Source organism: Oncorhynchus keta, chromosome 35, assembly GCF_023373465.1.
Source record: "Oncorhynchus keta strain PuntledgeMale-10-30-2019 chromosome 35, Oket_V2, whole genome shotgun sequence".
Lineage (NCBI taxonomy): Eukaryota > Metazoa > Chordata > Actinopteri > Salmoniformes > Salmonidae > Oncorhynchus > Oncorhynchus keta.
The window spans coordinates 506980-529479 of record NC_068455.1 but is presented as its reverse complement, the minus strand read 5'-3'; the positions used below and the strand labels follow the sequence as shown (position 1 = coordinate 529479).

Below are 22500 nucleotides of genomic sequence, written 5' to 3'. Positions count from 1 at the left end.
ACTATTCTGAAAATCTCCCTGCAATAGAGCATGCTGGGAAATACCATATATGTAGAACCCTTCTCACCTTCCAAATAATCATCAAAGAGCTTTTTCTAAGGAAACCAGTTCTTAGAATGTTAAAGGTTCTGTGTAGAACCCTTTGCCTTACGAAGAACCATTGTCTTCTGATCGAAACAGGTCTTGTAGAACCCCTTCAGAACCCTTTTTTTATAAGAGTGTAACCCTGTCTGTCTCTCTCTCTGTCCCCTAACCCTGTCTGTCTCTCTCTCTGTCCCCTAACCCTGTCTGTCTCTCTCTCTGTCCCCTAACCCTGTCTGTCTCTCTCTCTGTCCCCTAACCCTGTCTGTCTCTCTCTCTGTCCCCTAACCCTGTCTGTCTCTCTCTCTGTCCCGAACCCTGTCTGTCTCTGTCCCCTAACCCTGTCTGTCTCTCTCTCTGCTCCCTAACCCTGTCTGTCTCTCTCTCTGCTCCCTAACCCTGTCTGTCTCTCTCTCTGCTTCCTAACCCTTTCTCTTTGTCCCTGGCTATACACACTTTGTCTTTCGAGGCAGTCTTCCTCTATGTGTAATCTCTCCGTTTGTCTGTGTCTCTCTCTCTCCCCTTCTAGACTCTGTGTTCCTGGAGGACTATGTGGTCTCTACTGGGGACACCCTGGATCTGTCCTGTAACCCCAACGGTCCCGCCCAAGCTGTCCTCTGGTTCAAGGATGGCAGCGGCCTGTTGCCTAGCAACCGGACGCGAGTGGACCAGAGGGTTCTACGCATCATCAACGTGTCTTACGAGGACTCCGGCATGTACTCCTGCCACGTCACTCACGACAACAACCTGCTCAGCAACTACACAATCAGAGTGACAGGTGACATCATCATACATCTCCATCTCTCTTGCTATCCGTCTGGTTTTATATTTACCTCTGGTTGGCTATCCTTTTCCCTCCTCTCTCCTCTCTCTCTCTCTCTGGTTGGCTATCCTTTTCCCTCCTCTCTCCTCTCTCTCTCTCTGGTTGGCTATCCTTTTCCCTCCTCTCTCTCTCTCTCTCTCTCTGGTTGGCTATCCTTTTCCCTCCTCTCTCCTCTCTCTCTCTCTGGTTGGCTATCCTTTTCCCTCCTCTCTCCTCTCTCTCTGGTTGGCTATCCTTTTCCCTCCTCTCTCTCTCTCTCTCTCTGGTTGGCTATCCTTTTCCCTCCTCTCTCTCTCTCTCTGGTTGGCTATCCTTTTCCCTCCTCTCTCCTATCTCTCTCTCTCTGGTTGGCTATCCTTTTCCCTCCTCTCTCCTCTCTCTCTCTCTGGTTGGCTATCCTTTTCCCTCCTCTCTCTCTCTGGTTGGCTATCCTTTTCCCTCCTCTCTCCTCTCTCTCTCTCTCTGGTTGGCTATCCTTTCCCTCCTCTTTCCTCTCTCTCTCTCTGGTTGGCTATCCTTTTCCCTCCTCTCTCCTCTCTCTCTCTCTCTGGTTGGCTATCCTTTCCCTCCTCTTTCCTCTCTCTCTCTCTGGTTGGCTATCCTTTTCCCTCCTCTCTCCTCTCTCTCTCTCTCTGGTTGGCTATCCTTTTCCCTCCTCTCTCCTCTCTCTCTCTCTGGTTGGCTATCCTTTTCCCTCCTCTCCCCTCTCTCTCTCTCTCTGGTTGGCTATCCTTTTCCCTCCTCTCTCCTCTCTCTCTCTCTGGTTGGCTATCCTTTTCCCTCCTCTCTCCTCTCTCTCTGGTTGGCTATCCTTTTCCCTCCTCTCTCCTCTCTCTCTCTCTCTCTGGTTGGCTATCCTTTTTTCCCTCCTCTCTCTCTCTCTGGTTGGCTATCCTTTTCGCTCCTCTCTCCTATCTCTCTCTCTCTGGTTGGCTATCCTTTTCCCTCCTCTCTCCTCTCTCTCTCTCTGGTTGGCTATCCTTTTCCCTCCTCTCTCTCTCTCTCTGGTTGGCTATCCTTTTCCCTCCTCTCTCCTCTCTCTCTCTGGTTGGCTATCCTTTTCCCTCCTCTCTCCTCTCTCTCTCTCTCTGGTTGGCTATCCTTTTCCCTCCTCTCTCCTCTCTCTCTCTCTCTGGTTGGCTATCCTTTTCCCTCCTCTCTCCTCTCTCTCTCTGGTTGGCTATCCTTTTCCCTCCTATCTCCTCTCTCTCTCTCTCTCTCTCTCTCTGGTTGGCTATCCTTTTCCCTCCTCTCTCCTCTCTCTCTCTCTCTGGTTGGCTATCCTTTCCCTCCTCTCTCCTCTCTCTCTCTCTCTGGTTGGCTATCCTTTTCCCTCCTCTCTCCTCTCTCTCTCTCTCTGGTTGGCTATCCTTTTCCCTCCTCTCTCCTCTCTCTCTCTGGTTGGCTATCCTTTTCCCTCCTATCTCCTCTCTCCTCTCTCTCTCTCTCTCTGGTTGGCTATCCTTTCCCTCCTCTCTCCTCTCTCTCTCTTTGGTTGGCTATCCTTTTCCCTCCTCTCTCCTATCTCTCTCTCTCTATCTTTCCTTTAACAATGTACAAATGGTTAAAGGACAGAAGATAAAATAAATAAACATAAATATGGGTTGTATTTACAATGGTGTTTGTTCTTCACTGGTTGCCCTTTTCTCGTGGCAACAGGTCACAAATCTTGCTGCTGTGATGGCACACTGTGGAATTTGACCCAGTAGATATGGGAGTTTATCAAAATTGGATTTGTTTTCGAATTCTTTGTGGATCTGTGTAATCTGAGGGAAATATGTGTCTCTAATATGGTCATACATTGGGCAGGAGGTTAGGAAGTGCATCTCAGTTTCCACCTCATTTTGTGGGCAGTGTGCACATAGCCTGTCTTCTCTTGAGAGCCAGGTCTGTCTACGGCGGCCTTTCTCAATAGCAAGGCAATGCTCACTGAGTCTGTACATAGTCAAAGCTTTCCTTAATTTTAGGTCAGTCACAGTGGTCAGGTATTCTGCCACTGTGTACTCTCTGTTATGGGGCAAATAGCCCTAATATTTTTTTTGTTAATTCTTTCCAATGTGTCAAGTAATTATCTTTTTGTTTTCTCATGATTTGGTTGCGTCTAATTGTGTTGCTGTCCTGAGGCTCTGTGGCGTGTGTTTGTGAACAGAGCCCCAGGACCAGCTTGCTTAGGGGACTCTTATCCAGGTTCATCTCTCTGTGGGTGATGGCTTTGTTATGGAAGGTTTGGGAATCACTTCCTTTTACGTGGTTGTAGAATTTAACCTCTAGCGTCGAGCAATCCCGTATCCGGGAGCGTAATCATAGCCTCAAGCTCATTACCATAAAGCAACGTTTCCTATTCATGAAAATCGCAAATTAAATGAAATAAATATATTGAAACACAAGCTTAGCCTTTTGTTAACAACACTGTCATCTCAGATTTTCAAAATATGCTTTAACCAAAGCTACACAAGCATTTGTGTAAGAGTATTGATAGCCTAGCATAGTATTTAGCGTTAGCATTCAGCAGGCAACATTTTCACAAAAACAAGAAAATCATTCAAATAAAATAATTTACCTTTGAAGAACTTCGGATGTTTTCAATGACGAGACTCTCAGTTAGATAGCAAATGTTAATTTTTTTCCAAAAAGATTATTTGTGTAAGAGAAATCGCTCAGTTTTGTTCATCACGTTTGGCTAAGAAAAAAAAACGAAAATGCAGTCAACACAACGCCAATTTTTTTTCCAAATTAGCTCCATAATATCGACAGAAACATGGCAAACGTTGTTTAGAATCAATCCTCAAGGTGTTTTTCACAATTCTATTCGATGAAAAATCATTCCTGGCAGTCGGTTTCTCATCCGAGGCAAACGGAAAAATACTGCAGCTGGAGATTACGCAATAATTGCGACGGAGGACACCAAGCGACCACCTGGTAGATGTAGTGTCTTATGGTCAATCTTCCAATGATATGCCTACAAATACGTCACAATGCTGCAGACACCTTGGGGAAAACGTGGAAAAGGTCAGCTGACTCCTAGCATATAAGGAGTCATTGCCATGAGGCGTTTTCAAAAAATGTGGCACTTCCTGATTGTATTTTTATCTGGGTTTTTTCTGTAACATCAGTTCTGTGGGACTCACAGACAATATCTTTGCAGTTTTGGAAATGTCAGAGTGTTTTCTTTCCAAAGCTGTCAATTATATGCATAGTCGAGCATCTTTTCGTGACAAAATATCTTGTTTAAAACGGGAATGTTTTTCATCCAAAAATTAAAATAGCGCCCCCTATATCCAAGAAGTTAACGGCTCTTTTCTGGATTTTGATCATTAGCGGGTATCGGCCTAATTCTACTCTGCATGCATTATTTGGTGTTTTACGTTGTACACAGAGGATAATTTTGCAGAATTCTGCATGAAGAGTGTCAATTTGGTGTTTGTCCCATTTAGTGAATTCTTGGTTTGTGAGCAGACCCCAGACCTCACAACCATAAAGGGCAATGGGTTCTATAACTGATTCAAGTATTTGGTGTATCAGATATTATGTTACATTTGATGGCATAGAAGGCCCTTCTTGCCTTTTCTCAGATTGTTCACAGATTTGTGGAAGTTACCTGTGGTGCTGATGTTTAGGCCAAGGTATGTAGAGTTTTTTGTGTGCTCTAGGTCAACGGTGTCTAGGTGGAATTTGTATTTGTGGTCCTGGAAACTGGATCTTTGTTTGGAGCACCATTATTTTGGTCTTACTGAGATTTACTGTCAGGGTCCAAGAAGGTCAGGGCCCAGGTCTGTCAAGGCCCAGGTCTGTCAGGGCCCAGGTCTGTCAGGGCCCAGGTCTGTCCGGGCCCAGGTCTGTCAAGGCCCAGGTCTGTCAAGGCCCAGGTCTGTCAGGGCCCAGGTCTGTCAGGGCCCAGGTCTGTCAAGGCCCAGGTCTGTCAGGGCCCAGGTCTGTCAGGGCCCAAGTCTGTCAGGGCCCAGGTCTGTCAGGGCCCAGGTCTGTCAGGGCCCAAGTCTGTCAGGGCACAGGTCTGTCAGGGCACAGGTCTGTCAGGGCCCAGGTCTGACAGAATCTGTGCAGAAGATCTAGGTGATGCTAAAGGCCCTCCTTGATTGGTGACAGAAGCACCAGATCATCAGCAAACAGTAGACATTTGACTTCAGATTCTAGTAGGGTGAGGCCGGGTGCTGCAGACTGTTCTAGTGCCCGCACCAATTTGTTGATATATATATGTTGAAGAGGGTGGGGCTTAAGCTGCATCCCTGTCTCACCCCACGGCCCTGTGGAAAGAAATGTGTGTTATTTGCATATTTAACTGCACACTTGTTTTTTGTGTACATGGATTTGATAATGTCGTATGTTTTTCCCCCAACACCACTTTCCCTCCATTTGTATAGCAGACCCTCATGCCAAATTGTGTAGAAAGATGTCCGAATACAAACGGTGTAACTATTCCCTCCGCAAGGCTATCAAACAAGCTAAGCGTCAGTATAGAGACAAAGTAGAATCTCAATTCAACGGCTCAGACACAAGAGGTATGTGGCAGGGTCTACAGTCAATCACGGATTACAAGAAGAAAACCAGCCCCGTCACGGACCAGGATGTCTTGCTCCCACGCAGACTAAATAACTTTTTTGCCCGCTTTGAGGACAACACAGTGCCACTGACATGGCCCACAAACTAAAACATGCGGACTCTCCTTCACTGCAGCGGACGTGAGGAAACATTTAAACATGTCAACCCTCGCAAGGCTGCAGGCCCAGATGGCATCCCCAGCCGCGCCCTCTGAGCATGCGCAGACCAGCTGGCTGGTGTGTTTACGGACATATTCAATCAATCCCTATTGCAGTCTGTTGTTCCCACATGCTTCAAGAGGGCCACTATTGTTCCTGTTCCCAAGAAAGCTAAGGTAACTGAGTTAAACGACTACTCACTTCCGTCATCATGAAGTGCTTTGAGAGACTAGTCAAGGACCATATCACCTCCACCCTACCTGACACCCTAGACCCACTCCAATTTGCTTACCGCCCAAATAGGTCCACAGACGATGCAATCTCAACCACACTGCACACTGCCCTAACTCATCTGGACAAGAGGAATACCTACGTGAGAATGCTGTTCATCGACTACAGCTCGGCATTTAACACCATAGTGCCCTCCAAGCTCGTCATCAAGCTCGAGACCCTGGGTCTCGACCCCTCCCTGTGCAACTGGGTACTGGACTTCCTGACGTGCCGTCCCCAGGTGGTGAGGTTAGGCAACAACATCTCCACCCTGCTGATCCTCAACACTGGGGCCCCACAAGGGTGCGTTCTGAGCCCTCTCCTGTACTCCTTGTTCACCCACGACTGCGTGGCCACCTCCAACTCAATCATCAAGTTTGCGGACGACACAACAGTGGTAGGCTTGATTACCAACAACGACGATACGGCCTACAGGGAGGAGGTGAGGGCCCTCGGAGTGTGGTGTCAGGAAAATAACCTCACACTCAACGTCAACAAAACTAAGGAGATGATTGTGGACTTCAGGAAACAGCAGAGGGAACACCCCCCTATCCACATCGATGGAACAGTAGTGGAGAGGGTATTAAGTTTTAAGTTCCTCGGCGTACACTTCACAGACAAACTGAATTGGTCCACCCACACAGACAGCATCGTGAAGAAGGCGCAGCAGCGCCTCTTCAACCTCAGGAGGCTGAAGAAATTCGGCTTGTCACCAAAAGCACTCACAAACTTCTACAGATGCACAACCGTAAGGCTCTCCAGATGGTAGTGAGGTCTGCACAACGCATCACCGGGGGCAAACTACCTGCCCTCCAGGACACCTACACCACTCGATGTAACAGGAAGGCCATAAAGTTCATCAAGGACAACAACCACCCGAGCCACTGCCTGTTCACCCCGCTATCATCCAGAAGGCGAGGTCAGTACAGGTGCATCAAAGCTGGGACCGAGAGACTGAAAAACAGCTTCTATCTCGAGGCCATCAGACCGTTAAACAGCCACCACTAACATTGAGTGGCTGCTGCCAACACACTGACTCAACTCCAGCCACTTTAATAATGGGAATTGATGGGAAATGAAGTAAATATATCACTAGCCACTTTAAACAATGCTACCTAATATAATGTTTACATACCCTACATTATTCATCTCATGTGTATATGTATATACTGTACTCTATATCATCGACTGCATCCTTATGTAATACATGTATCACTAGCCACTTTAACTATGCCACTTTGTTTACATACTCATCTCATATGTATATACTGTACTCAATACCATCTACTGTATCTTGCCTATGCCGCTCTGTACCATCACTCATTCATATATCTTTATGTACATATTCTTTATCCCCTTACACTTGTGTCTATAAGGTAGTAGTTTTGGAATTGTTAGCTAGATTACTTGTTGGTTATTACTGCATTGTCGGAACTAGAAGCACAAGCATTTCGCTACACTCGCATTAACATCTGCTAACCATGTGTATGTGACGAATAACCTTTTATTTGATTTGATTTGTAAATCAGCAAAGCATGAGAAGACTTTGCCTTTGTTTTGGTTTGTTTGTTTGTCAATTGGGTTATGCAGGGTGAATACGTGGTTTGTCTTACGGTAATTTGGTTAAAAGCCAATTTGACATTTACTCAGTACATTGTTTTTGTTGCTGTTGACACATATAGCCTGTTATTTGTTGGGGTCAAATTAGTCTCCACTGTTTGGCTATAACTTTCTCTCCTCTCTCTCTCCTCTCTCTCTTTCTCTCCTCTCTCTCTCTCTGTTTGGCTGTCCTTTTCCCTCTACTCTGTATCCCTCTGTTTCTATCCATATCTCTCCAAGAGTGTAATGATTTAATCAACCAATTATGTAATGACCAACCGTGATGAATAATATTAGTCACTGTCAGGAGGTCACCACGACTTCCCTGTGTCTGATAGGAGGGTTATGGTTAGGTCACCACGACTTCCCTGTGTCTGATAGGATGGTTATGGTTAGGTCACCACGACTTCCCTGTGTCTGATAGGATGGTTATGGTTAGGTCACCACGACTTCCCTGTGTCTGATAGGAGGGTTATGGTTAGGTCACCACGACTTCCCTGTGTCTGATAGGATGGTTATGGTTAGGTCACCACGACTTCCCTGTGTCTGATAGGATGGTTATGGTTAGGTCACCACGACTTCCCTGTGTCTGATAGGAGGGTTATGGTTTGGTCACCACGACTTCCCTGTGTCTGATAGGATGGTTATGGTTAGGTCACCACGACTTCCCTGTGTCTGATAGGAGGGTTTTGGTTAGGTCACCACGACTTCCCTGTGTCTGATAGGAGGGTTTTGGTTAGGTCACCACGACTTCCCTGTGTCTGATAGGAGGGTTTTGGTTAGGTCACCACGACTTCCCTGTGTCTGATAGGAGGGTTATGGTTAGGTCACCACGACTTCCCGGTGTCTGATAGGAGGGTTATGGTTAGGTCACCACGACTTCCCTGTGTCTGATAGGAGGGTTATGGTTAGGTCACCACGACTTCCCGGTGTCTGATAGGAGGGTTATGGTTAGGTCACCACGACTTCCCTGTGTCTGCCTGATAGATCTTACAGTATAACCAGTCAGTATCACCAATCAACAAACTACTGGTATCCACAGCTTTCAGTTAATAGATATCTGATTACCAGTAAGTATTGATTTCTGCCAGCTTGTTATAGTCCATAAACAGAGAGGTTTCCTCCCAGGTTCTGTAAAGTTGAAAACCTCCAGAGTTCCAACATTCAGACACACACAGTCAGATGGGCGGAGCGGAGCAGGCAGCTCCTTAAGAGCTGAGGAGAGGAGAGGATTCAGAACTGCTACTGCCAAGTTACACACACACACATATTACTACCACACATCTAGTAGCGCATGCTCACATAGGCTCAGACACTTCTTGCTCCAAATGTCACAGCCAAGTTCCACTCTGATACAGGCCTCAGACCTCTAGCCTCATTTCCACTCTGATACTGGCCTCATTTCAACTCTGATACAGGCCTCATTTCCACTCTAATAAAAGCCTTAGTTTCACTCTGAAACAGGCCTCATTTCCACTCTAATAAAAGCCTTAGTTTCACTCTGAAACAGGCCTCATTTCCACTCTGATAAAAGCCTTAGTTCCACTCTGAAACAGGCCTCATTTCCACTCTGATACCGGCCTCATTTCCACTCTGAAACAGGCCTCATTTCCACTCTGATACAGGCCTCATTTCCACTCTGATACAGGCCTCATTTCCACTCTGATACAGGCCTCATTTCCACTCTGATAAAAGTCTTAGTTTCACTCTGAAACAGGCCTCATTTCCACTCTGATACAGGCCTCATTTCCACTCTAATAAAAGCCTTAGTTTCACTCTGAAACAGGCCTCATTTCCACTCTGATACAGGCCTCATTTCCACTCTGATAAAGCCTTAGTTCCACTCTGAAACAGGCCTCATTTCCACTCTGATACAGGCCTCATTTCCACTCTGATAAAGCCTTAGTTCCACTCTGATACTGGCCTCATTTCCACTCTGATACAGGCCTCATTTCCACTCTGATACTGGCCTCATTTTCACTCTGATAGAAGCCTTAGTTCCACTCTGATAGAAGCCTTAGTTCCACTCTGATACAGGCCTCATTTCCACTCTGATACTGGCCTCATTTCCACTCTGATACTGGCCTCATTTCCACTCTGATAAAAGTCTTAGTTCCACTCTGAAACAGGCCTCATTTCCACTCTGATACTGGCCTCATGTCCACTCTGATAAAAGCCTCATTTCCACTCTGATACTGGCCTCATTTCCACTCTGATACAGGCCTCATTTCCACTCTGATACTGGCCTCATTTTCACTCTGATACTGGACTCATTTCCACTCTGATACAGGCCTCATTTCCACTCTGATACTGGCCTCATTTCCACTCTGATAAAAGCCTTAGTTCCACTCTGATAAAGGCCTTAGTTCCACTCTGATACAGGCCTCGTTTCCACTCTGATACTGGCCTCATTTCCACTCTGATACCGGCCTCATTTCCACTCTGATACTGGCCTCATTTCCACTCTGGTAAAAGTCTTAGTTCCACTCTGATACAGGCCTCATTTCCACTCTGATAAAAGTCTTAGTTCCACTCTGATACAGGCCTCATTTCCACTCTGATAAAAGCCTTAGTTCCACTCTGATACTGGACTCATTTCCACTCTGATACTGGCCTCGTTTCCACTCTGATACTGGACTCATTTCCACTCTGATACAGGCCTCATTTCCACTCTGATAAAAGCCTTAGTTCCACTCTGATACAGGCCTTATTTCCACTCTGATAAAAGTCTTAGTTCCACTCTGAAACAGGCCTCATTTCCACTTTGATAAAAGCCTCGTTTCCACTCTGATACAGGCCTCATTTCCACTCTGATACTGGCCTCATTTTCACTCTGATACAGGCCTCATTTCCACTCTGATAAAAGCCTTGTTTCCACTCTGATACTGGACTCATTTCCACTCTGATACTGGATTCGTTTCCACTCTGATACTGGCCTCATTTCCACTCTGATAAAAGCCTTAGTTCCACTCTGATACAGGCCTCATTTCCACTCTGATACTGGCCTCATTTCCACTCTGATACATGCCTCATTTCCACTCTGATACAGGCCTTATTTCCACTCTGATACTGGCCTCATTTCCACTCTGATAAAATCCTTAGTTCCACTCTGATACAGGCCTCATTTCCACTCTGATACTGGCCTCATTTCCACTCTGATACAGGCCTCATTTCCACTCTGATACTGGCCTCATTTCCACTCTGATACAGGCCTCATTTCCACTCTGATACAGGCCTTATTTCCACTCTGATACTGGCCTCATTTCCACTCTGATAAAATCCTTAGTTCCACTCTGATACAGGCCTCATTTCCACTCTGATACTGGCCTCATTTCCACTCTGATACTGGCCTCATTTCCATTCTAATACAGGCCTCATTTCCACTCTGATAAAAGTCTTAGTTCCACTCTGAAACAGGCCTCATTTCCACTATGATAAAAGCCTCGTTTCCACTCTGATACAGGCCTCATTTCCACTCTGATACTGGCCTCATTTTCACTTTGATACAGGCCTCATTTCCACTCTGATAAAAGCCTTGTTTCCACTCTGATACTGGACTCATTTCCACTCTGATACTGGATTCGTTTCCACTCTGATACTGGCCTCATTTCCACTCTGATAAAAGCCTTAGTTCCACTCTGATACAGGCCTCATTTCCACTCTGATACAGGCCTCATTTCCACTCTGATACAGGCCTTATTTCCACTCTGATACTGGCCTCATTTCCACTCTGATACTGGCCTCATTTCCACTCTGATAAAAGTCTTAGTTCCACTCTGATACAGGCCTCATTTCCACTCTGATACAGGCCTCATTTCCACTCTGATACAGGCCTCATTTCCACTCTGATAAAGGCTTAATTTCCACTCTGATACTGGCCTCATTTCCAATCTGATAAAATCCTTAGTTCCACTCTGATACAGGCCTCATTTCCAATCTGATACAGGCCTCATTTCCAATCTGATAAAATCCTTAGTTCCACTCTGATACAGGCCTCATTTCCACTCTGATAAAATCCTTAGTTCCACTCTGATACAGGCCTCATTTCCACTCTGATACTGGCCTCATTTCCACTCTGATACAGGCCTCATTTCCACTCTGATACTGGCCTCATTTCCACTCTGATAAAAGTCTTAGTTCCACTCTGATACAGGCCTCATTTCCAATCTGATAAAGGCCTAATTTCCACTCTGATACTGGCCTCATTTCCACTCTGATACTGGCCTCATTTCCACTCTGATACTGGCCTCATTTCCACTCTGATACTGGCCTCATTTCCACTCTGATACTGGCCTCATTTCCACTCTGATACAGGCCTCATTTCCACTCTGATAAAAGTCTTAGTTCTCTGAAACAGGCCTCATTTCCACTCTGATAAAAGCCTCATTTCCACTCTGATACTGGCCTCGTTTCCACTCTGATACAGGCCTCATTTCCACTCTGATACAGGCCTCATTTCCACTCTGATAAAAGTCTTAGTTCCACTCTGAAACAGGCCTCATTTCCACTTTGATAAAAGCCTCATTTCCACTCTGATACAGGCCTCATTTCCACTCTGATACTGGCCTCATTTTCACTCTGATACAGGCCTCATTTCCACTCTGATAAAAGCCTTGTTTCCACTCTGATACTGGACTCATTTCCACTCTGATACTGGATTCGTTTCCACTCTGATACTGGCCTCATTTCCACTCTGATAAAAGCCTTAGTTCCACTCTGATACAGGCCTCATTTCCACTCTGATACTGGCCTCATTTCCACTCTGATACAGGCCTCTTTTCCACTCTGATACAGGCCTTATTTCCACTCTGATACTGGCCTCATTTCCACTCTGATAAAATCCTTAGTTCCACTCTGATACAGGCCTCATTTCCACTCTGATACTGGCCTCATTTCCACTCTGATACAGGCCTCATTTCCACTCTGATACTGGCCTCATTTCCACTCTGATACAGGCCTCATTTCCACTCTGATACAGGCCTTATTTCCACTCTGATACTGGCCTCATTTCCACTCTGATAAAATCCTTAGTTCCACTCTGATACAGGCCTCATTTCCACTCTGATACTGGCCTCATTTCCACTCTGATACTGGCCTCATTTCCATTCTGATACAGGCCTCATTTCCACTCTGATAAAAGTCTTAGTTCCACTCTGAAACAGGCCTCATTTCCACTATGATAAAAGCCTCGTTTCCACTCTGATACAGGCCTCATTTCCACTCTGATACTGGCCTCATTTTCACTCTGATACAGGCCTCATTTCCACTCTGATAAAAGGCTTGTTTCCACTCTGATACTGGACTCATTTCCACTCTGATACTGGACTCATTTCCACTCTGATACTGGATTCGTTTCCACCTCTGATACTGGCCTCATTTCCACTCTGATAAAAGCCTTAGTTCCACTCTGATACAGGCCTCATTTCCACTCTGATACAGGCCTCATTTCCACTCTGATACAGGCCTTATTTCCACTCTGATAAAAGTCTTAGTTCCACTCTGATACAGGCCTCATTTCCACTCTGATACAGGCCTCATTTCCACTCTGATACAGGCCTCATTTCCACTCTGATAAAGGCTTAATTTCCACTCTGATACTGGCCTCATTTCCAATCTGATAAAAGTCTTAGTTCCACTCTGATACAGGCCTCATTTCCACTCTGATACAGGCCTCATTTCCACTCTGATACAGGCCTCATTTCCACTCTGATAAAGGCTTAATTTCCACTCTGATACTGGCCTCATTTCCAATCTGATAAAATCCTTAGTTCCACTCTGATACAGGCCTCATTTCCAATCTGATACAGGCCTCATTTCCAATCTGATAAAATCCTTAGTTCCACTCTGATACAGGCCTCATTTCCACTCTGATAAAATCCTTAGTTCCACTCGGATACAGGCCTCATTTCCACTCTGATACTGGCCTCATTTCCACTCTGATACAGGCCTCATTTCCACTCTGATACTGGCCTCATTTCCACTCTGATAAAAGTCTTAGTTCCACTCTGATACAGGCCTCATTTCCAATCTGATAAAGGCCTAATTTCCACTCTGATACTGGCCTCATTTCCACTCTGATACTGGCCTCATTTCCACTCTGATACTGGCCTCATTTCCACTCTGATACTGGCCTCATTTCCACTCTGATACTGGCCTCATTTCCACTCTGATACAGGCCTCATTTCCACTCTGATAAAAGTCTTAGTTCTCTGAAACAGGCCTCATTTCCACTCTGATAAAAGCCTCATTTCCACTCTGATACTGGCCTCGTTTCCACTCTGATACTGGCCTCATTTTCACTCTGATACAGGCCTCATTTCCACTCTGATAAAAGTCTTAGTTCCACTCTGATACAGGCCTCATTTCCACTCTGATAAAAGCCTTAGTACCACTCTGATACTGGACTCATTTCCACTCTGATACTGGCCTCGTTTCCACTCTGATACTGGACTCATTTCCACTCTGATACAGGCCTCATTTCCACTCTGATAAAAGCCTTAGTTCCACTCTGATACAGGCCTCATTTCCACTCTGATACAGGCCTCATTTCCACTCTGATAAAAGCCTCGTTTCCACTCTGATACTGGACTCATTTCCACTCTGATACTGGCCTCGTTTCCACTCTGATACAGGCCTCATTTCCACTCTGATACAGGCCTCATTTCCACTCTGATACTGGCCTCATTTCCACTCTGATAAAAGTCTTAGTTCCACTCTGATACAGGCCTCATTTCCAATCTGATAAAGGCCTAATTTCCACTCTGATACAGGCCTCATTTCCACTCTGATACAGGCCTCATTTCCACTCTGATACTGGACTCATTTCCACTCTGATACAGGCCTCATTTCCACTCTGATAAAAGTCTTAGTTCTCTGAAACAGGCCTCATTTCCACTCTGATAAAAGCCTCATTTCCACTCTGATACTGGCCTCGTTTCCACTCTGATACAGGCCTCATTTCCACTCTGATACAGGCCTCATTTTCCACTCTGATACAGGCCTCATTTCCACTCTGATAAAGGCTTAATTTCCACTCTGATACTGGCCTCATTTCCAATCTGATAAAAGTCTTAGTTCCACTCTGATACAGGCCTCATTTCCACTCTGATACAGGCCTCATTTCCACTCTGATACAGGCCTCATTTCCACTCTGATAAAGGCTTAATTTCCACTCTGATACTGGCCTCATTTCCAATCTGATAAAATCCTTAGTTCCACTCTGATACAGGCCTCATTTCCAATCTGATACAGGCCTCATTTCCAATCTGATAAAATCCTTAGTTCCACTCTGATACAGGCCTCATTTCCACTCTGATAAAATCCTTAGTTCCACTCTGATACAGGCCTCATTTCCACTCTGATACTGGCCTCATTTCCACTCTGATACAGGCCTCATTTCCACTCTGATACTGGCCTCATTTCCACTCTGATAAAAGTCTTAGTTCCACTCTGATACAGGCCTCATTTCCAATCTGATAAAGGCCTAATTTCCACTCTGATACTGGCCTCATTTCCACTCTGATACTGGCCTCATTTCCACTCTGATACTGGCCTCATTTCCACTCTGATACTGGCCTCATTTCCACTCTGATACTGGCCTCATTTCCACTCTGATACAGGCCTCATTTCCACTCTGATAAAAGTCTTAGTTCTCTGAAACAGGCCTCATTTCCACTCTGATAAAAGCCTCATTTCCACTCTGATACTGGCCTCGTTTCCACTCTGATACTGGCCTCATTTTCACTCTGATACAGGCCTCATTTCCACTCTGATAAAAGTCTTAGTTCCACTCTGATACAGGCCTCATTTCCACTCTGATAAAAGCCTTAGTACCACTCTGATACTGGACTCATTTCCACTCTGATACTGGCCTCGTTTCCACTCTGATACTGGACTCATTTCCACTCTGATACAGGCCTCATTTCCACTCTGATAAAAGCCTTAGTTCCACTCTGATACAGGCCTCATTTCCACTCTGATACAGGCCTCATTTCCACTCTGATAAAAGCCTCGTTTCCACTCTGATACTGGCCTCATTTCCACTCTGATACTGGCCTGTTTCCACTCTGATACAGGCCTCATTTCCACTCTGATACAGGCCTCATTTCCACTCTGATACTGGCCTCATTTCCACTCTGATAAAAGTCTTAGTTCCACTCTGATACAGGCCTCATTTCCAATCTGATAAAGGCCTTATTTCCACTCTGATACAGGCCTCATTTCCACTCTGATACAGGCCTCATTTCCACTCTGATACTGACTCATTTCCACTCTGATACAGGCCTCATTTCCACTCTGATAAAAGTCTTAGTTCTCTGAAACAGGCCTCATTTCCACTCTGATAAAAGCCTCATTTCCACTCTGATACTGGCCTCATTTCCACTCTGATACAGGCCTCATTTCCACTCTGATACTGGCCTCATTTCACTCTGATACAGGCCTCATTTCCACTCTTAAAAGCTCTTAGTTCCACTGATCTGATACAGGCCTCATTTCCACTCTGATAAAAGTCTTAGTTCCACTCTGATACAGGCCTCATTTCCACTCTGATAAAGCCTTAGTACCACTCTGATACAGGCCTCATTTCCACTCTGATACTGGCCTCATTTCCACTCTGATACTGGACTCATTTCCACTCTGATAAAATTTCCACTCTGATACAGGCCTCATTTCCACTCTGATAAAGCCTTAGTTCCACTCTGATAAGGCCTCATTTCCACTCTGATAAAAGCCTTAGTTCCACTCTGATACAGGCCTCATTTCCACTTTGATACAGGCCTCATTTCCAATCTGATAAAATCCTTAGTTCCACTCTGATACAGGCCTCATTTCCACTCTGATAAAATCCTTAGTTCCACTCTGATACAGGCCTCATTTCCACTCTGATACTGGCCTCATTTCCACTCTGATACAGGCCTCATTTCCACTCTGATACTGGCCTCATTTCCACTCTGATAAAAGTCTTAGTTCCACTCTGATACAGGCCTCATTTCCAATCTGATAAAGACCTAATTTCCACTCTGATACTGGCCTCATTTCCACTCTGATACAGGCCTCATTTCCACTCTGATACTGGCCTCATTTCCACTCTGATACTGGCCTCATTTCCACTCTGATACTGGCCTCATTTCCACTCTGATACAGGCCTCATTTCCACTCTGATAAAAGTCTTAGTTCTCTGAAACAGGCCTCATTTCCACTCTGATAAAAAAAGCCTCATTTCCACTCTGATACTGGCCTGATAAAAGTCTTAGTTCCACTCTGATACAGGCCACATTGATAAAAGCCTTAGTACCACTCTGATACTGATACTGGCCTCATTTTCACTCTGATACAGGCCTCATTTCCACTCTGATAAAAGTCTTAGTTCCACTCTGATACAGGCCTAATTTCCACTCTGATAAAAGCCTTAGTACCACTCTGATACTGGACTCATTTCCACTCTGATACTGGCCTCGTTTCCACTCTGATACTGGCCTCATTTCCACTCTGATACTGGACTCTGATAAAGTCTTAGTTCCACTCTGATACAGGCCTCATTTCCACTCTGATAAAAGCCTTAGTTCCACTCTGATACAGGCCTCATTTCCACTCTGATACAGGCCTCATTTCCACTCTGATAAAAGCCTCTGATACTGGTTTCCACTCTGATACTGGACTCATTTCCACTCTGATACTGGCCTCTGATAAAAGTTTCCACTCTGATACAGGCCTCATTTCCACTCTGATACAGGCCTCATTTCCACTCTGATACTGGCCTCATTTCCACTCTGATAAAAGTCTTAGTTCCACTCTGATACAGGCCTCATTTCCAATCTGATAAAGGCCTAATTTCCACTCTGATACAGGCCTCATTTCCACTCTGATACAGGCCTCATTTCCACTCTGATACTGGACTCATTTCCACTCTGATACAGGCCTCATTTCCACTCTGATAAAAGTCTTAGTTCTCTGAAACAGGCCTCATTTCCACTCTGATAAAAGCCTCATTTCCACTCTGATACTGGCCTCGTTTCCACTCTGATACAGGCCTCATTTCCACTCTGATACTGGCCTCATTTTCACTCTGATACAGGCCTCATTTCCACTCTGGTAAAAGCCTTAGTTCCACTCTGATACAGGCCTCATTTCCACTCTGATAAAAGTCTTAGTTCCACTCTGATACAGGCCTCATTTCCACTCTGATAAAAGATACAGGCCTCATTTTCCACTCTGATACTGAGGCCTCATTTCCACTCTGATTTCTCTGATACTGGCCTCATTTCCACTCTGATACTGGACTCATTTCCACTCTGATACAGGCCTCATTTCCACTCTGATAAAAGCCTTAGTTCCACTCTGATACAGGCCTCATTTCCACTCTGATAAAAGCCTTAGTTCCACTCTGATACAGGCCTCATTTCCACTTTGATACAGGCCTCATTTCCACTCTGATACAGGCCTTATTTCCACTCTGATACTGGCCTCATTTCCACTCTGATAAAAGCCTTAGTTCCACTCTGATACAGGCCTAATTTCCACTCTGATAAAGGCCTCATTTCCACTCTGATACAGGCCTCATTTCCACTCTGATACAGGCCTCATTTCCACTCTGATACTGGCCTCATTTCCACTCTGATACAGGCCTCATTTCCACTCTGATACAGGCCTCATTTCCACTCTGATACAGGCCTCATTTCCACTCTGATACAGGCCTCATTTCCACTCTGATACAGGCCTCATTTCCACTCTGATACAGGCCTCATTTCCACTCTGATACAGGCCTCATTTCCACTCTGATACTGACCTCATTTCCACTCTGATACAGGCCTCATTTCCACTCTGATACAGGCCTAATTTCCACTCTGATACTGGCCTCATTTCCACTCTGATACAGGCCTCATTTCCACTCTGATAAAAGTCTTAGTTCCACTCTGAAACAGGCCTCATTTCCACTCTGATACAGGCCTCATTTCCACTCTGATAAAAGTCTTAGTTCCACTCTGAAACAGGCCTCATTTCCACTCTGATACAGGCCTCATTTCCACTCGGATAAAAGTCTTAGTTCCACTCTGATACAGGCCTCATTTCCACTCTGATACAGGCCTCATTTCCACTCTGATACTGACCTCATTTCCACTCTGATACAGGCCTCATTTCCACTCTGATACAGGCCTCATTTCCACTCTGATACAGGCCTCATTTCCACTCTGATACAGGCCTCATTTCCACTCTGATACAGGCCTCATTTCCACTCTGATACTGACCTCATTTCCACTCTGATACAGGCCTCATTTCCACTCTGATACAGGCCTCATTTCCACTCTGATACTGACCTCATTTCCACTCTGATACAGGCCTCATTTCCACTCTGATACTGGCCTCATTTCCACTCTGATACAGGCCTCATTTCCACTCTGATAAAAGCCTTAGTTCCACTCTGAAACAGGCCTCATTTCCACTCTGATAAAAGCCTAATTTCCACTCTGATACTGGCCTCGTTTCCACTCTGATACAGGCCTCTTTTCCACTCTGATACTGGCCTCATTTTCACTCTGATACAGGCCTCATTTCCACTCTGATAAAAGCCTTAGTTCCACTCTGATAAAGGCCTTAGTTCCACTCTGATACAGGCCTCGTTTCCACTCTGATACTGGCCTCATTTCCACTCTGATACTGGCCTCATTTCCACTCTGATACAGGCCTCATTTCCACTCTGATAAAAGTCTTAGTTCCACTCTGATACAGGCCTCATTTCCACTCTGATAAAAGCCTTAGTTCCACTCTGATACAGGCCTCATTTCCACTCTGATACTGGCCTCATTTCCACTCTGATACAGGCCTCATTTCCATTCTGATAAAAGTCTTAGTTCCACTCCGATACAGGCCTCGTTTCCACTCTGATACTGGCCTCATTTCCACTCTGATGCCGGCTTCATTTCCACTCTGATACTGGCCTCATTTCCACTCTGATACAGTCCTCATTTCCACTCTGGTAAAAGCCTTAGTTCCACTCTGATACAGGCCTCATTTCCACTCTGATAAAAGCCTTAGTTCCACTCTGATACAGGCCTCATTTCCACTCTGATAAAAGCCTTAGTTCCACTCTGATACAGGCCTCATTTCCACTCTGATACTGGCCTCATTTCCACTCTGATACAGGCCTCATTTCCACTCTGATAAAAGTCTTAGTTCCACTCTGAGACAGGCCTCATTTCCACTCTGATACAGGCCTCATTTCCACTCTGATACTGGCCTCATTTCCACTCTGATAACAGCCTTAGTTCCACTCTGATACAGGCCTCATTTCCACTCTGATACTGGCCTCATTTCCACTCTGATAACAGCCTTAGTTCCACTCTGATACAGGCCTCATTTCCACTCTGATACTGGCCTCATTTCCACTCTGATAACAGCCTCATTTCCACTCTGATACTGGCCTCATTTCCACTCTGATAAAAGCCTCATTTCCACTCTGATACTGGCCTCATTTCCACTCTGATAACAGCCTTATTTCCACTCTGATACTGGCCTCATTTCCACTCTGATAACAGCCTCATTTCCACTCTGATACTGGCCTCATTTCCACTCTGATAACAGCCTTAGTTCCACTCTGATACAGGCCTAATTTCCACTCTGATAAAAGTCTTAGTTCCACTCTGATACTGGCCTCATTTCCACTCTGATAAAAGCCTTAGTTCCACTCTGATACAGGCCTCATTTCCACTCTGATACAGGCCTCATTTCCACTCTGATAAAAGTCTTAGTTCCACTCTGATACTGGCCTCGTTTCCACTCTGATACTGGCCTCGTTTCCACTCGGATACAGGCCTCATTTCCACTCTGATAAAAGCCTTAGTTCCACTCTGATACTGGACTCATTTCCACTCTGATACTGGCCTTGTTTCCACTCTGATACTGGCCTCGTTTCCACTCTGATACTGGCCTCATTTCCACTCTGATAAAAGCCTTAGTTCCACTCTGATACAGGCCTCATTTCCACTCTGATAACAGCCTTAGTTCCACTCTGATACAGGCCTCATTTCCACTCTGATAAAAGCCTTAGTTCCACTCTGATAAAAGCCTTAGTTTCACTCTCATACTGGCCTCATTTCCACTCTGATAAAAGCCTTAGTTCCACTCTCATACTGGCCTCATTTCCACTCTGATAAAAGCCTTAGTTCCACTCTGATACAGGCCTAATTTCCACTCTGATAAAAGCCTTAGTTCCACTCTGATACAGGCCTCATTTCCACTCTGATACAGGCCTCATTTCCACTCTGATACAGGCCTCATTTCCACTCTGATACTGGCCTCATTTCCACTCTGATAAAAGCCTCATTTCCACTCTGATACAGGCCTCATTTCCACAGTAGCTCTGTAACGTGAAGAGTAAGGGTCATGTGAAGCCAAGGGTAGAGAGACAGAGGGTCTGCTCTTGTGCTGCCAGGGGGAAGGGTAGAGAGACAGAGGGTCTGGTCTAGTGCTGCCAGGGGGAAGGGTAGAGAGACAGAGATGGAGAGAGGGAGAGAGTGCTGCCAGGGGGAAGTGGTAGAGACAGAGAGGAGGGCCTACAGCAGCACCTAGATCTTCTGCACAGATCCTGACAGACCATGGTCCTTCTGTAGCTCAGTTGGTAGAGCATGGCGCTTGTAACGCCAGGGTAGTGGGTTCGATTCCCGGGACCACCCATATGTAGAATGTATGCACACATGACTGTAAGTCGCTTTGGATAAAAGCGTCTGCTAAATGGCATATATTATATTATTTATATTATTATATTACCTGGGCCCTGACAGACCTGGGCCTCCACTTTGCTGACCCTCAACAATGGGGCCCCACAAGGGTGCGTGCTCAGCCCCCTCCTGTACTCCCTGTTCACCCATGACTGCGTGGCCATGCACAACTCCAACTCAATTATCAAGTTTGCAGACGACACAACAGCAGTGGGCTTGATTTATTTATTTATTTTTAATTTTACCTTTATTTAACCAGGCAAGTCAGTTAAGAACACATTCTTATTTTCAATGACGGCCTGGGAACAGTGGGTTAACTGCCTGTTCAGGGGCAGAACGACAGATTTGTACCTTGTCAGCTCGGGGGTTTGAACTCGCAACCTTCCGGTTACTAGTCCAACGCTCTAGCCACTAGGCTACGCTGCCGCCCCATTATTACCAACGGTGAGACAGCCTACAGGGAAGAGTTGAGGGCCCTCTGAGTGTGGTGTCAGGCCTACATTATGATCAAATAGCCACAGTAGCATACATGGGTACAGCCTCAGTGTTCACAGTAAAACTGTCATTTATAGCGGGTACAGCCTCAGTGTTCCCTGTAAAACTGTAAGTTATAGTGGGTACAGCCTCAGTGTTCACAGTAAAACTGTAAGTTATAGTGGGTACAGCCTCAGTGTTCACAGTAAAACTGTCATTTATAGTGGGTACAGCCTCAGTGTTCACAGTAAAACTGTAAGTTATAGTGGGTACAGCCTCAGTGTTCACAGTAAAACTGTAATTTATAGTGGGTACAGCCTCAGTGTTCACAGTAACACTGTAATTTATAGTGGGTACAGCCTCAGTGTTCACAGTAAAACTGTAATTTATAGTGGGTACAGCCTCAGTGTTCACAGTAACACTGTAATTTATAGTGGGTACAGCCTCAGTGTTCACAGTAAAACTGTAATTTATAGTGGGTACAGCCTCAGTGTTCACAGTAAAACTGTAATTTATAGTGGGTACAGCCTCAGTGTTTACAGTAAAACTGTAATTTATAGTGGGTACAGCCTCAGTGTTCACAGTAAAACTGTAATTTATAGTGGGTACAGCCTCAGTGTTCACAGTAAAACTGTAAGTTATAGTGGGTACAGCCTCAGTGTTTACAGTAAAACTGTAAGTTATAGTGGGTACAGCCTCAGTGTTCACAGTAAAACTGTAATTTATAGTGGGTACAGCCTCAGTGTTCACAGTAAAACTGTAATTTATAGTGGGTACAGCCTCAGTGTTCACAGTAAAACTGTAATTTATAGTGGGTACAGCC

The 22500-nt window shown here is 45.3% G+C and overlaps 1 protein-coding gene across 1 annotated transcript in view; it reads left to right on the top strand.

The window, feature by feature from the left end:
* Window positions 1–22500, top strand: part of fgfr3 (fibroblast growth factor receptor 3) — a 275420-nt gene that overhangs the window by 130017 nt on the left and 122903 nt on the right. The window contains 1 exon segment of the mRNA XM_052495875.1: window positions 611–859. Within this exon segment, the coding sequence (XP_052351835.1) occupies window positions 611–859 (249 nt within the window).